General features: G+C 40.1%; 1 protein-coding gene across 1 annotated transcript in view; it reads right to left on the reverse strand.

Annotated features, from left to right (window-relative positions):
• The window catches only part of MYO18B (myosin XVIIIB), a 1,113,366-nt gene that overhangs the window by 1,055,816 nt on the left and 40,508 nt on the right, over positions 1-17,042 (reverse strand). The window contains exons 10-11 of the mRNA XM_069750613.1: positions 14,408-14,508; positions 1,153-1,216 (exon numbers count right to left, since the gene is read on the reverse strand). Coding sequence (XP_069606714.1) covers positions 1,153-1,216; positions 14,408-14,508 — 165 coding nt within the window. The remainder of the gene's footprint in view (positions 1-1,152; positions 1,217-14,407; positions 14,509-17,042) is intronic.

Genomic DNA, 17,042 nt, shown 5'->3' on the forward strand with positions numbered 1-17,042 from the left:
AACCAGAAGTTCCTGACAGCGCAGGCTCTGTCCAGCCATTTAGATTTGGGTGGCACTGACGTCTGACAGTATAGGCGTGTGTGATGTGCAGCTGGAGTTATCAGCTCCCTGCTCCAGCCATTTGGAGACCACCACACCCTACTTAGGCTATGTGCACACGCTGCGGATTTTGCTGCGGATCCCCAGTGGATTGTCCGCTGTGCATTCGCCGCAGTTTTCCGTGCGTTGTACAGTACCATGTAAACTTATGGAAAACAGAATCCGCAGTGCACATGCTGAGGAAAAAAACACGCGGAAATGCTGCGTTGTTTCTTTCGCAACATGTCAATTCTTTGTGCGGATTCTTCAGCGTTTTACACCTGCTCCTCAATAGGAATCCGCAGGTGTAAAACCGCAGGTGGAATCAGCACAAAAAAAGTGGAAAAACCACAGTAAATCAGTGGCGATTCCACAGTAAATCCGCAGTGCGGATTTCCTGTGGATTTACCAAAATCAGTGCGGAAAAATCCGCACACCTTTCCGCAATGTGTGCACATACCCTTCCAGCTTACTGCTGGGATCTGGTAAACGGAATGGCTTACACCAGGGGTGTCAAAGTGCATTCCTCGAGGGCTGCAAACAGGTCATGTTTTCAGGATTTCCTTGCACTGCACAGGTGACAATTTAATCACCAACTCATTATTTGTGTAGGTGATTAAATTATCACCTGTGCAGTACAATGAAATCCTGAAAACATGACCTGTTTGCAGCCCTCGAGGAATGTAGTTTGACACTCCTGGCTTACACTAAGCTTGCCCATGGTAGCCATTTTAGAACTGCCAGGCAACCACTGACACGTCTTTATGCTTGCTATGATGAATCAGTGAATAGTATCAACATAGTTTGGTGGACTGACTCTGATCAATGTTTTGGAAGAATATGTCTGTCCTCTTGAAACTCTGTACCTGGGCTCAATAAAGAAATATAATCAGGTAATATAAATAATACTAAATAGTGTGTATTCACTATGTGCAGTATATCTAGTATCCTTGCACAGGAATGTCTGTTAGTTGATAGATAGATTGAACCTTCACATACGGTTTGCCCATAAAAAAACATTGTTCCAGTTAAACCAGTGACTGTATATTTTCATTACAATAAATATCTTCCTACCTTCACACATGGCTTAATTCCAAAGAAGTGGCAGTCTACCATCTGGTGCAGGTTCAGTTCTGACCTGGGCACAGTTAAGAAAGGTTACAATTACTATGTGCATTGACTAGAAAGAAATATAGCTCATGAGTTAATATTTATAAAGTAATTTTTACTTTGTGACTTGTAATAGTACACATTAGCAAATAGGAAAAAAATGAAGATCTATGATCAATGTTGCTCACACTGCATAGAGGAGTGCTTGCAAATTGCAACTCCTTCACCTTCACATAATCAAGTAAAAAAGATTTTAAAAGAAATTATGTGTGTGTGTGTGGACACACAGTCATGGCCGAAAGTGTTGGTACCCTTGAAATTGTTCAAGAAAATTAAGTATTTCTCCCCCAAAATTATTGCAATCACATGTTTTGTTATACACATGTTTATTTTGTTTGCGTGTATTGGAACAACACAAAAAAAAGATAAAAAAGACAAATTGGATATCATTTCACACAAAACCCTAAAAATGGGCCAGGCAAAATTTGTTGGCACCCTAAACTTAATATTTGGTTGCACACCCTGCAATAACTTCCTATAACTATCAACAAGCTCCTTACACCTCTCAACTGGAAATTTGGACCAGTCTTCTGTTGCAAACTGCTCAAGGTCTCTCACATTTTAAGGTGCCTTGTCCAACAGCAATTTTAACCCCTTAACGACCATTGGTATTTCAGTTTCTGAATTTCTGTTTTTTGCGTCCCTTCTTCCCAAAGCCATAACTTTTTTATTTTTCTGTCAGTATGGCAATGTGAGGGCTTGTATTTGTGTGACAAGTTGTACTTTTGAACAACACCATTGGTTTCAACATATCGTGTAATAGAAAACAGGAAAACAATTCCAAGTGCGGTGAAATTGCAAAAAAAGTGGCAATTCCGTTGTTTGGGTTTTTTTCTACTATGTTCACTAAATGCTAAAACTGACCTGCCATTATGATTCTCCAGGTCATTATGAATTCATAGAAATCCAAAAACAGAAAAAAGAAACGCACTACCAGCTGGTTCTATCACCTAATAAAAAAGACTCAGATACCAAGAAGCAAAATAGGATATCGGGTGCTCACGCTGAAATAAGTCCAAGTCACCGCTGCATGCAAAGAAGAAAAGCGGGCACTCACCATCCAGATAAAATCCAAACTTTATTCTGACATCATGTCAAATGCAGGACAGGCAGGAAAAAACGGGCTTCCAAAGACGATGGCCGTTTCGCGCAGTTGCACTTCCGCGGGTCTTGAGTTCTTATGAGTTCATAGAAACCAAACACGTGTAGGTTCTTTTTTTTTAAGTGGTGAAAAAAAATCCCAAATTTGTTTTAATAAATGGCACCGTTTTCCGAGACCTGTAGCGTCTCTATTTTTCGTGATCTGGGGTTGGGTAAGGGCTTATTTTTGCTCGCTGAGATTACATTTTTATTAATACCATTTTGGTGTAGATACGATCTTTTGATCACCGGTTCTTGCATTTTATTGCAATGTAGCTGCAACCAAAGAAATGTAATTCTGCTGTTTTGAATTTTTTTACTCGTTACGCCGTTTAGTGATCGGGCCTTGCGCACAATCAATGCACCCAGTGCCAGGGGCAGCAAAACAAACCCAAAACATCTTTGAACCTACATCATAATTAACTGTAGGTTCTTTTCTTTGTAGGCCTCATTCCATTTTTGGTAAAGAGTAGAATGATGTGCTTTACCAAAAAGCTCTTGGTCTCATCTATCCATAAGATGCTTTCCCAGAAGGATTTTGGCTTAGTCACGTACATTTTGTGAAACTGAAATCTAGCTTTTTTAGGTCTCTGTGTCAGCAGTGGGGTCCTCCTAGGTCTCTTGCCATAGCGTTTCATTCAAATGTCGACAAATAGTTTGTGCTGACACTTATGCACCCTGATCCTGCAGGACTGCTTGAAATTCTTTGGAACTTGATTGGGGCTGCTTATCCATCATCCTGACTATCCTGCATTGCAAACTTTCAGGAATTATTCTATGCCATCCACGTCCATGGAGATTAGCTACAGTCTTATGAGTTGTAAACTTCTTGATTATGTTGCGCACCATGGTCAAAAAAACAGCAAGATCTCTAGAGATGGACTTGTAACCTTGAGATTTTTTATATTTTTCAGCATTTTTGGTTCTCAAGTCTTCAGACTGTTTGCTTCTTCTCAATCTGTTCTCCATAGTCAGTGTGGCACACAGACACACAATGCAAATATTGCGTCAACTTCTTTTTATCTGGTTTCGGGTGTGATTTTCAAATTGCCTATACCTGTTACATGGGGAAGACAGAAGAGATGGCACATCCAAATGGTAAAACTCGCATTTAATCATGGTATTATGGTTTCATGATACCATGATTAAGGGCAAGTGGTTCAAAAGAAATCCATCAGTTTTAAATCCCTTGTTCGTCTTTTAGTGGATACAAATTAAAGAATTATTCACTTTTATTTACCTTGAAAGTGCTGTCTATTCAATCTCCCCTTGGTTCATTATTGCTGCACTGCACCAGATATGGCACTCTTCTGTCCAATCCTCCTGTCTACATTTTAACTAGCATGATCAAGCTCCTTCACCCTTTTTTTCTTACATACCTGTTACATGCCATAGGCGAGTTTGAATGAGCATCACATGCTTGAAACAAAATTGTTTACCAACAATTTTGGAAAAGGTGCTAACAATTTTCCAATTTACCTGACCCATTTTGACTGTTTTGTATGAAATGATGTCCAATATGACTTTTTTTCCTTGTTTTTTTGTGTTGTTCCAAGAAACACAAAGGAAATGAACATATGGATAACAAAATGTGTAACTGCATTAATTTTCTGGAACAATTTCAAGGGTTCCAACACTTTTGGTCATGACTGTGTGTATGTATATATATATATATATATATATATATATATATATATATATATCTGTCATTTATCCTTTTCAGAACAAGTCATGATAACATATCCCAGAGAGCAACACGTTAATGTTTAGAGTACATTACTATGGTCGTTCAGCAGACCTGTCACTGCAATGATATGCTGAGGCTTCTACACTGTCCCATGGTATTGGGTGATAGAAAGATCCTGCTCGCCCTCTACATTCCTATACTTTTATTTCATCATTTCTAGGTCATAAGGTTTTCATCCCTTTGTGTCCTTATCACATTTCTCATTCTTCAGCAATTTACAGTATGTTTTTGGTTTATATGTGTGACCTTTATTTAGTTTCAATTATATTACTTTTTTTTATGGCAGAGACACTGCTTTCATTTTACGGTACATGACAATAACAAGGTTTTATCATTGGGAAAGGATGACCCATGAAAAAAAGGAAAATAACGGAACAAAATACTCAGACGTGTGTCGATTCTATAGATTGTTTACGTTATAGCATTTTGGAACTCTTTTTTTTTTGCGAACATAAACTTTTTGTAGCAGATTGTATGCTGCTATGCAGAAGTCTGTAGAATAGCCAGTACATTAACGGTGAATCCATTAATTTCAACAAACCTAACTTGCATTGGGGCAATAAGACTCTTCCCTGACAAATGAGGAAGAGGATGTCGAATTACAACACAAGTACATCAGCTTGATCAACACCTGCAGGTTGAAACATAGCAGACACGTTATTGGAAAAATATTTTTTTCCAAGACTTTCCACAACCCGGGTCGACGCTATCTATTTCTGTAGAAGAGCTGATAGCTATACATTATATGAGTGGATTCCTGGGATAGATTACTGTACTTCCATGGCATAACCAGATGCTATACGCTACCTATCTTATATCGGGGTTCTATCATTTACCCACACTGCTCGCAGGGGCACTGATGTGATTTTGATCCACTACAAGCTGCACTTCCACAGGTTAATTTCTCTGAAAATAACCCAAAGACACCCACCATTTGCCAGAACGGAGGACTTAAGACCCCACTTTGACTGGAATGGCCAGAAATAGCCTAGCGCTGTACTCCACTGTCTCTGGCAGTCCCATACATTTTCATAACTCTAACAATATCTTTATTTGTATCTAAACCAGGTGGTGTATAGGAGAAGACAAGACCACCATTAGAAATGTCTACATCCTACAAAACAATTCAGGGCTACCCTTGGCATTAGCCCATATGCTCCAGCTTAATGGCCATAGAATTTCTATGTTAAAAAACATAAGATTATGGGATTTATCTAGATTGACTAACAAATGTGCATTTCTGACTTGTAAAACCTTTGTACATTAAAGAGAAGCAGTCAGTAGAATTAATCCTTCTAATCTATATATATGGGATATAGGTCATAGAAAGTTGAATAAAATGATACCCTCATATCTGCGATCCGATGTTTTATTCCAGAGAAATCCACATTTTCCTCAATATGCAAATGAGCTGTTCAGTGCTATGGGCCGGACATAGATCTCGCTGAGAATCTGCCTCCAGATCTTATTTTAAAAGAAAGGAGGAGTTAGCAGTGTGAGACATGTAATGACTGATGAACTCCTGATCTACATGTCTCATGCTGGTAACTCCCCCTTTTATTTAAAATCTACTCTGGAAGCAGATTCCCTGGGTGATCAGTGTTACGCCCGTAGATCTTAGTGGCTCATTTACATATTAAGAAAAACATGGATTACTCTGGAATAAGACATGGGATCCCAGATATCAAGATATCGTTTTATTCAGTTAAAAATTACCTACATGCCCATATAGACTGCTTAGGAAGATTGATCCTACTGACAGATTCCCTTTAAACTCTAAGTATGCAGTGAGAACCCTACCTGCAGAACACTCCCCCACACGTGGCAACATTAGTTTGACAACCATTTTAAAGAAGGGAGATAGCACATACTGAATTGGCTTCCGTGTGGATTCCTTGTGTAAATCGCAGTGCATAGCGACATGTAGATTAGCCTAATTGAAAAGTGCTAATCGGCTGCAGACGTGCCAGTTTAGCCTGAGAATTTATTGTAGAGATTCAGGGTTAGGCTCAAATTCCACAGCAAATAAAAATGGCATAAACCGTAGGAAATATCTGACACAAGAACATACCCTAAGACTTGAGCTATCTTAAAAAGATCATCTTTAGCTAGTAAGACATTACAGGGCATTGTGTTCGGTGTAATTTTACAAGCTGAAGGTCATTGGAACTGTCACTGTGTATGCAGATTCATTTTACAATAAATTGAGATAGGAATCAATAATCCAATAATCAACTTTTTCACTTACGACTTAAATGTACACTTACTCGGGTTGTATTTAAATCCGTAAAATAAAAGATACAGAGAAATACTGATCTCCGCGATTGCAGTTTCTGTAGATTGCCTGTGGTTTTATAACATGGCACCCACTGAAATCAGTGGGATTCTTTTTGCAAAGGCTTATACAGGGGCATCCAAGACTATGAATCCCCTCTATGATGTCTGCATGCCCCAATAAGACAACATCCTAAAAGGCAACCGTAAGGGGATTGTCAGTGGAGATTGGTGTCATGTTTCTAGGATTAGCGCTTCTTCTGAGCACCTGGATACTCCACCATAGACTGTAGTAGGATGATCATGTAGTCCCTGGAGTTAGGCTAGGGTCACATTGCGTTATGTGATCGTGTTTAACGGACTACGTTACACCGCGGCATAACGCGGTGTAACGTAGTCCGTTAACGCCGCCATTGCCTGTATTGGCGAATGCATCGCTAGCGCACGCCCACATTGGGTGTGCGCTAGCGATGTGCCGTCATTTGAGTGACGGACTGCGAACGCTGCTTGCAGCGTTCGCGGTCCGTTCCTCGCTAGCGCAGATCGGGCTGGCAGTGCCGGGTATTGATGCGAGAGACCCACGCGAGTTTCTTGCATTACACACGCAAGTTTGACCCCGGCCTTATAATGGATTCTTGGAAGTTGACGTTACTGAATACAGATAAAAATGGTGCTAATTTGGGCAAGAGAAATGGTCAGGAGGCAACCGCAAAATAATCAATGCCACTTATGAATTATTGGAATGTAGAGAAAATCAGGATATGATAGTAGAACTAGAGATGGGTCATTTCTAACCAGAAGCTATATGTGGGAAGCTGAGTGATAGAAGTCTATGTGATGCATGCATGTGTGTACTGTATGTATGCCCACTAACCTGGTAATCAGTTACTGTAGACCCCCTATCTCCATCAAGCTTTATTTCTATATTTTCACTTAATATCATAATGCAACATATTAGCGTAGGATACTTTCTTTTACATAGTTGTCACATATTAATTTATTAACTTTGACATAGTGGGAATAACCGAGACATGGTTAGATGAAAGCTATGACTGGGCAGTTAACTTACAGGGTTACAGTCTGTTTAGAAAGGATCGTAAAAATCGGAGAGGAGGAGGGGTTTGTCTCTATGTAAAGTCTTGTCTAAAGTCCACTTTAAGGGAGGATATTAGCGAAGGAAATGAGGATGTCGAGTCCATATGGGTCGAAATTCATGGAGGGAAAAATGGTAACAAAATTCTCATTGGGGTCTGTTACAAACCCCCAAATATAACAGAAACCATGGAAAGTCTACTTCTAAAGCAGATAGATGAAGCTGCAACCCATAATGAGGTCCTGGTTATGGGGGACTTTAACTACCCGGATATTAACTGGGAAACAGAAACCTGTGAAACCCATAAAGGCAACAGGTTTCTGCTAATAACCAAGAAAAATTATCTTTCACAATTGGTGCAGAATCCAACCAGAGGACCAGCACTTTTAGACCTAATACTATCTAATAGACCTGACAGAATAACAAATCTGCAGGTGGTTGGGCATCTAGGAAATAGCGACCACAATATTGTGCAGTTTCACCTGTCTTTCACTAGGGGGACTTGTCAGGGAGTCACAAAAACACTGAACTTTAGGAAGGCAAAGTTTGACCAGCTTAGAGATGCCCTTAATCTGGTAGACTGGGACAATATCCTCAGAAATAAGAATACAGATAATAAATGGGAAATGTTTAAGAACATCCTAAATAGGCAGTGTAAGCGGTTTATACCTTGTGGGAATAAAAGGACTAGAAATAGGAAAAACCCAATGTGGCTAAACAAAGAAGTAAGACAGGCAATTAACAGTAAAAAGAAAGCATTTGCACTACTAAAGCAGGATGGCACCATTGAAGCTCTAAAAAACTATAGGGAGAAAAATACTTTATCTAAAAAACTAATTAAAGCTGCCAAAAAGGAAACAGAGAAGCACATTGCTAAGGAGAGTAAAACTAATCCCAAACTGTTCTTCAACTATATCAATAGTAAAAGAATAAAAACTGAAAATGTAGGCCCCTTAAAAAATAGTGAGGAAAGAATGGTTGTAGATGACGAGGAAAAAGCTAACATATTAAACACCATCTTCTCCACGGTATTCACGGTGGAAAATGAAATGCTAGGTGAAATCCCAAGAAACAATGAAAACCCTATATTAAGGGTCACCAATCTAACCCAAGAAGAGGTGCGAAACCGGCTAAATAAGATTAAAATAGATAAATCTCCGGGTCCGGATGGCATACACCCACGAGTACTAAGGGAACTAAGTAATGTAATAGATAAACCATTATTTCTTATTTTTAGGGACTCTATAGCGACAGGGTCTGTTCCGCAGGACTGGCGCATAGCAAATGTGGTGCCAATATTCAAAAAGGGCTCTAAAAGTGAACCTGGAAATTATAGGCCAGTAAGTCTAACCTCTATTGTTGGTAAAATATTTGAAGGGTTTCTGAGGGATGTTATTCTGGATTATCTCAATGAGAATAACTATTTAACTCCATATCAGCATGGGTTTATGAGAAATCGCTCCTGTCAAACCAATCTAATCAGTTTTTATGAAGAGGTAAGCTATAGGCTGGACCACGGTGAGTCATTGGACGTGGTATATCTCGATTTTTCCAAAGCGTTTGATACCGTGCCGCACAAGAGGTTGGTACACAAAATGAGAATGCTTGGTCTGGGGGAAATTGTGTGTAAATGGGTTAGTAACTGGCTTAGTGATAGAAAGCAGAGGGTGGTTATAAATGGTATAGTCTCTAACTGGGTCGCTGTGACCAGTGGGGTACCGCAGGGGTCGTTATTGGGACCTGTTCTCTTCAACATATTCATTAATGATCTGGTAGAAGGTTTACACAGTAAAATATCGATATTTGCAGATGATACAAAACTATGTAAAGCAGTTAATACAAGAGAAGATAGTATTCTGCTACAGATGGATCTGGATAAGTTGGAAACTTGGGCTGAAAGGTGGCAGATGAGGTTTAACAATGATAAATGTAAGGTTATACACATGGGAAGAAGGAATCAATATTACCATTACACACTGAATGGGAAACCACTGGGTAAATCTGACAGGGAGAAGGACTTGGGGATCCTAGTTAATGATAAACTTACCTGGAGCAGCCAGTGCCAGGCAGCAGCTGCCAAGGCAAACAGGATCATGGGGTGCATTAAAAGAGGTCTGGATACACATGATGAGAGCATTATACTGCCTCTGTACAAATCCCTAGGTAGACCGCACATGGAGTACTGTGTCCAGTTTTGGGCACCGGTGCTCATGAAGGATATAATGGAACTAGAGAGAGTATAAAGGAGGGCAACAAAATTAATAAAGGGGATGGGAGAACTACAATACCCAGATAGATTAGCGAAATTAGGATTATTTAGTCTAAAAAAAAGACGACTGAGGGGCGATCTAATAACCATGTATAAGTATATAAGGGGACAATACAAATATCTCGCTGAGGATCTGTTTATACCAAGGAAGGTGACGGGCACAAGGGGGCATTCTTTGCGTCTGGAGGAGAGAAGGTTTTTCCACCAACATAGAAGAGGATTCTTTACTGTTAGGGCAGTGAGAATCTGGAATTGCTTGCCTGAGGAGGTGGTGATGGCGAACTCAGTCGGGGGGTTCAAGAGAGGCCTGGATGTCTTCCTGGAGCAGAACAATATTGTATCATACAATTATTAGGTTCTGTAGAAGGACGTAGATCTGGGGATTTATTATGATGGAATATAGGCTGAACTGGATGGACAAATGTCTTTTTTCGGCCTTACTAACTATGTTACTATGTTACTATGTTACTATATATACATCTACTCTACCATACGGAACATCTACTCTTACCAATACCCAAGCGCAACTCCAGCATTCCTCCTTTTTGAGACCCATTCAGCTCAGTACAAAGGTGGCAGCAACCTAATACTCTTGTCTTTCTTACTAGACATTACTTAATGGTTATTTGCAAGGTAGTAAGTTATCTCCTGTCCTGTTGGGTATTCCTTGGACAAAAAATAATCCTCTATCCTATAGGTACCACAAATCACAAGGGTCTTACCACTGGGACCACCAGCAATCTTGAGAAACCAGAACCCAGTGTTTGCAGCCCTGTCTTGATTGGAACAGAGGTGAGCAAGCTTGATTTTTACTACAATCATTGTCTATGGACTGCCAGAAATAGCCAAGCTCTCTACTCACTTTCTTAGGTAGGACTATAGTCAATGAATGGAGCAGTTAACCATGGCTACCTTTGCACTAATCAATACAGCGCTGCTATTCAAGTGCCAGCTGCAAAAACACACAAAAAATATTATATTTATATGAATTTGGGAGCATAGTTAGGTGGAGTAGGGGGTTTATGCACTTTGTGCAATGCCCAAAAGTCACTTTACATTGGTCAGAGGACTTAGATACAGTGCTGCGACAGCAAGCTGAAACTTTTCCCTAGGAGAAAGTTGGCCCTTAAAGGGAATCTGTCAGCATATTTTTGCTATGTAATATGATGGCAGCATATGATAAGGGCTAAGACACTGATTTCAGCGATATCTCACTTATTAGGCTATGTGCACACGATGCGGATTTAGTGCGGATCCGCAGCGTTTTTTTCCACGCAGAAAGGCTGCAGATCCGCAAAGTGATTTACTAACCTACCTTTGCCTGACATTGCCATCTCCGTGTGCGGTTCCACCATTACTCCAAAGCAACATGCCCGCTGCCTTGGGGTCATCCTTGATTCTGACCTTTCATTCACCCCCTACATCCGATCATTGGCTCGCTCTTCTTACCTGCATCTCAAAAACATTTCTAGAATTCGCCCTTTTCTTACTTTCGACTCTGCAAAAACTCTTACTGTTTCACTTATTCATTCTCGTCTGGACTATTGTAACTCTCTACTAATCGGCCTCCCTCTTACCAAACTTTCCCCGCTCCAATCTGTCCTGAATGCTGCTGCCAGGATCATATTCCTCACCAACCGTTACACCGATGCCTCTACCCTGTGCCAGTCATTACACTGGCTACCCATCCACTCCAGAATCCAGTACAAAACTACTACCCTTATCCACAAAGCACTCCATGGCTCAGCACCACCCTACATCTCCTCCCTGGTATCAGTCTACCACCCTACCCGTGCCCTCCGCTCCGCTAATGACCTCAGGTTAGCATCCTCAATAATCAGAACCTCCCACTCCCGTCTCCAAGACTTTACACGTGCTGCGCCGATTCTTTGGAATGCACTACCTAGGTTAATACGATTAATCCCCAATCCCCACAGTTTTAAGCGTGCCCTAAAAACTCATTTGTTCAGACTGGCCTACCGCCTCAATGCATTAACCTAACGATCCCTGTGTGGCCTATTTATAAAAAAAAAAAAAAAAGGTTCCTCGCATCATGTTCTCATACACTTTATGCAGTATTAGCCCTCTGTGTCTGTACTGCTACATACTTAGGCAGTTAACTGGTTCATGCAGCTTTACATGAACACCCGAGCCTTACACTATGGCCGGTCCGAATAACTAAAGCAATTGTTACCATCCACCTCTCGTGTCTCCCCTTTTCCTCATAGTTTGTAAGCTTGCGAGCAGCAGGGCCCTCATTCCTCCTGGTATCTGTATTGAACTATATTTCTGTTATGCTGTAATGTCTATTGTCTGTACAATTCCCGTCTATAATTTGTAAAGCGCTGCGGAATATGTTGGCGCTATATAAATAAAAATTATTATTATTATTATTATTATTTACAGTACAATGTAAATCAATAGGAAAAAATGGTGCGGAAAATTCCGTGCAGAAACGCTGCGGATCAAAAGAAGTAGCATGTCACTTCTTTTGTGCGGATCTGCAGCGTTTCTGCACCCTTCCACTATAGAAATCCGCAGGGGTAAAAAACACATGAAATCCGCACAAAGTCCACAACAAAAACGCACAAAATCCGCATAAAAAACGCATCAAATCTGCACCTGCGGTTTCTGCCAGGAGATGCGGATTTTGTGCAGACAATTCTGCACCCCAATCTGCAATGTTTACACATAGCCTTAGACTGTGTGCTGTTGTTTCCATACAGTGAATATTTTATCACCAGGACATTATCACTGCCCAGACTAGCAATTTATCTGACTCCGCCCCTTCCTTTGATAAGCAGCCCACTGTCAATAGACAATTTACATAGAGAGCCTGGTGCGGGAGGGGTTAGCTTTCTCAGCTCTGCTGCATTGTTAAATCTAAAAACTCTGATTGTGCCACAACGGCTGCACCCAGTAACATAAGTGATACATCGCTGGAATCAGGGTGTCTTTTTCTACTTTGTGCTACTCTCAGATGAGGTAGCAAAAATCTGATGGCAGATTCCCTTTAAACTTTGATCCATGAGTTTTCTGTATGCCATATTACACATGACATCCCTATAGAGTCCGCAGAATCAAGTGAGTCTTGTGTTAATCGTGCAATGTCACAGCTAAGGACAAGGAGATTCTCTGTTTACCCATTTACTATGCATCAGCCTCCTCCTGATTACCATTAGACTTTGTCTTGACACGGGACATTAATCAGGCTATTCCCAGGCTGTGAAAATCCCATCGCCTGAACTATGTATCAAATCCTTTACAGGCAATGTCAATATAACATGAAGCCGATAACCGATGGCTGGAAGCTTTTACTAAAAATCTCTAGGGTTCCATCAACGCCAACTGAAAAGACGCTGTTGGCTATAGAAAAAAAACAGGATGAGCCTAGGTTTTATCAAGAGCAATTTAAAAATGCAGAAGTTAATGCATGGTTAACGAAGCATTAATTACATTCCAAAATGGGATCCCTAAGAGAAGACACTGGGCCCCACTTATGGGATCATACAGCTGACAATGGAGTAATGTAAACAAAATTCTCTTGGCTGCCACCTAAATTCATTATGTATTTATGAAAAAGTAGCACGTTCCATAGTACAAAGCAAGCGGGAGGCAGCATCTAATGAAAATAGAACTGGCAATAAGGCACATAGGGAATCTCGAAGGCACAGGACCTGCATTTAGGCAATAGCTTGTGTCTACGAAATTCATGAAAAGTGTTTCCACTGCCCCGGCAAACACAACATATACCATGTAACGGAAAAATTTTACATAACGTCGTTGATTTAAAGGGTTTCATCTCGGTAGTTGTCTCCACCTAGTGGTGAGTACAGGAACTTTCCAGCAAGAAATTCAATTTAACCATTTTTATCAGGCAAAGGGAGAAAGAAAATACAAGTCCACAGACTCCATGATAATAATTATGAAATGCTACAATAAAGTGTATGATATCATAAACTGTGGTATTTGAATATCAATATTACATGTTCATGAAAGATATATCATAAACTTGCGTTGAAAGAAAATATTGAACAAGGCAACAAAAAATATTACTAAATATGCTGTAATTCATGTGAAATGTAGCTGTATCTCAGTGGCAGCTAAGATGGTCACCAGTACTTTCCACATAGAGATGACATCTAATGCCTGCCTAGAAGACTCGGGCATTTTAGGTGTAGGTTTTCAAGAATTGGGTAAGGAGGAGAGGGGCTGCATCAAACGCTGCACCAATAACGCCAAAGAGTGATTGCAGCCTCTAAAACCCTTAGAAATTACAAAAGAACTATAAAGAATTAGAATAGTAATGATGCAATGAATTATGGATAGGATGCAGGCAAAATAAATGTCATGAATGTGTACTGTGAGCTCTACCATTAGAAGAAATAGAGCTGATTTCAGAAATAAAATAGCTGAAAAAAGATGGGATGTATATTCTGCTATTTTTTCTATTCATGTTTTGGAAATAAGGTCTCAACGTTAGATATTCTGATGAAAATCCTCTATCAGAATCTATTCAGAAATATATTAAAAGATAATGTAGCACCATCTGTTGTTACTGGTAAACCTCTGCCCCAGTGATATATTAGATCCTGTGGCTGCGGCAGTTGTATATTACACAAGGTTACAGGTGTACCTGAGATCCAAATCTGCTCCAGTTAACAGCTGTGAGAACACGTTGAAGTTGCTTTCTCCTTCTGGTTGTTGGGCCACACGGATTCTTTCTAAGAGCATCGTCTGTAAAATTACATAAGACTCTGTTACAGAAACTTTCCAGCTCAGTTCACATTGCGACTTAACTGGGTAGAACCTAGCTAATACTACAACTGAACTATTGTAACTTGTCTAGCAGCAGCATTATGTTATCAATTACATAATGTTTCTTAAAGGGAAACTGTCAGAAAGATTAACCCTGAAACCCGAATTTATAGGCATACAGGTCTTTGATAGTTAAATCAATTGACACCTTTAAATCTTCCATCTGTTGCTGCATTCCTTAGAAATCAGCATTTAAATTAATATGCAAATTAAGTGCTCTGGGCATGACAATGCACTTCCTGAGCTTCCACTTCCAAAGATTTTATTACTGAACGTTTTACAAATGAAATGAAAGCTGTCAGTAAAATCAACCCCCCAAACTGCAGAAATGGGCAGTCATGTCTTTTGAAAGCTTAATCAATCGGCCCCTTTATGTCTTCTATTTGTAGCTGCATTTCTAAGGTTGTTCATCTACGAAGCACAGGCCTCTTTAGCTTGATTGATAGCTCCTTTTCTTGTGACATCAAGTGCCAAGAAGAAAATCAGACAGCGAGCTATCAATCAAGCTAAAGAGTTTGTTCCTGGGTGATGAATCAACCTCAGGAACGCAGCTGCAAATAGAAGATTTAAAGGGGTAGAATAATTAAGCTTTCAAAAACATGAATGCCTAATTATGCCACTTGAGGGGTTGATCTGACTGACAGATTCCCTTTAATTCCTAAATGGTTGGTAAAAAAAAATCTGTTATTTTGTAATATGTATATAGAACCAATTTCGCATTGTTTCACTTCAAACAATGCTTTTAATATGTCCAGTTCCTGATAACATGAGAAAAATCCAATTTTGCTGGAAGAAAATGCAGGGGACAGCTCATATTTCCATAATTAAATAATTACCGTATATGCTTGTCTATAAGCCGAGATTTTCAGCACATTTTTTTGTGCTGAAAATATCCACTTCGGCTTATACACTAGTAACTGTCCAGAAAGCCAGTGGGGGAGGGGAGTGGTGGAGCAACAGCAGCTGTGACATCATACTTACCCTCCTCGTGACTTCGCTGCAGGTCCCTGCATCTCTGTTGTCCCGGTGCTGTAGCGCTTCCTGTGCTGAGCAGTCTCGAGGTACCACTCATTAAGGTAATGAATATGCCTGCGTCTCCACTCCCAAAAGGCGTTGAGCATATTCATTACCTTAATGAGTGGTACCTCTAGACCGCTCAGCACAGGAAGAGCTGCAGCATCAGGACAATGGAGATGCAGAGACCTGCAGCAACAGTGCAAGGAAGGTGAGTATGATGGGGGAAGATGGGGGGGATGGGGGGAGCCATGCCGAGCCATGTATACAAGGATGAGAAGGGGGGAGCTAAGCCATGCATATAAGATGGGATGGGGAGAGCTATGCATACAACAAGGGGACTGGGGGAGCCATGCATACAATAGGGGTAGCCACACAGAGCAGGACAGGATGGGGGAACCACACGGAGCAGGTCAGGACGGAGGAAGCCACATACCAGGACAGGGATGAGGGGACAATAGATACCCAGATTATACTCGAGTCAATAAGATTACCCAATTTTCCGTGGCAAAAGTAGGTGCCTCGGCTTATACTCGAGTATATACGGTAATCCATAGGTTGCCTAGTAATATATGTACAACCAGTTGCTGCTTGTTAGAGCATCTCCAATCTAGTTAATTAAGCCTGGAGTTGGGAATATCCTTCATTTATACACATATGTGCTAATAATATATATAGACAGAAGATGTTCTTATGACATAATCAAAGTAATAGTGACCTAATGATCTTAGAAAGGAATACTTAAAATGTAACTAAACTTTGCAAAACTTGAAGGAAAATTATATAAGGAAAGTTATCCACTTATGTAATATACTTCAGTATCTTCTGTTGTTTCTTTCTTTCCAAAAACTATGTTGCAGTGCGGTTTTACCATTCATGCTCCTTTAGAATCTGCTTTATGCTGCTGCTCTAGCAAGAATATGCATTCAAACACTATTTACAAATATTTCCCTGTCTGAGCATGTAAGAGAACAGCAGAGACACTCACACAGGAAGAGCATTTGTAAATAGTCTTCTAGTAGTAGGGATTCTTCCAAGGGCAGAAGCTTGAACTAGCTCGATAAGCAGTTAAAACAGTACTTCAGTATGGTGTTTGCGAGAGAAGAAAGCATAATAAGGTAATGGCGTTTATTACAAAGATTGATCAATTAATAAATAAAAAGTAGTTTTACTTTAACATATTTTCCTACTTCAAAACATTCAGGCCTTTTGTCATAAAAATAGTACTTTTTTCTTGCATTGTTGAAAGAACAAATCTATTTTGTATACTGAATATTTTAGAATATAATCACATGTCTTGGCTCCAGTGCTGTACATCTGTTTACCATGATAACCCTGCAAATCTTATAATGTCATGATCCTAGGCCTTTTAAGGCTCGCTCAGGCAGTTGTATGATGACTGAGTGTTCGGGTAGTAAGCAGTCAACCTTGCTGAACCA

This window comes from Ranitomeya imitator, chromosome 1, assembly GCF_032444005.1.
Source record: "Ranitomeya imitator isolate aRanImi1 chromosome 1, aRanImi1.pri, whole genome shotgun sequence".
Classification (NCBI taxonomy): Eukaryota; Metazoa; Chordata; class Amphibia; order Anura; family Dendrobatidae; genus Ranitomeya; species Ranitomeya imitator.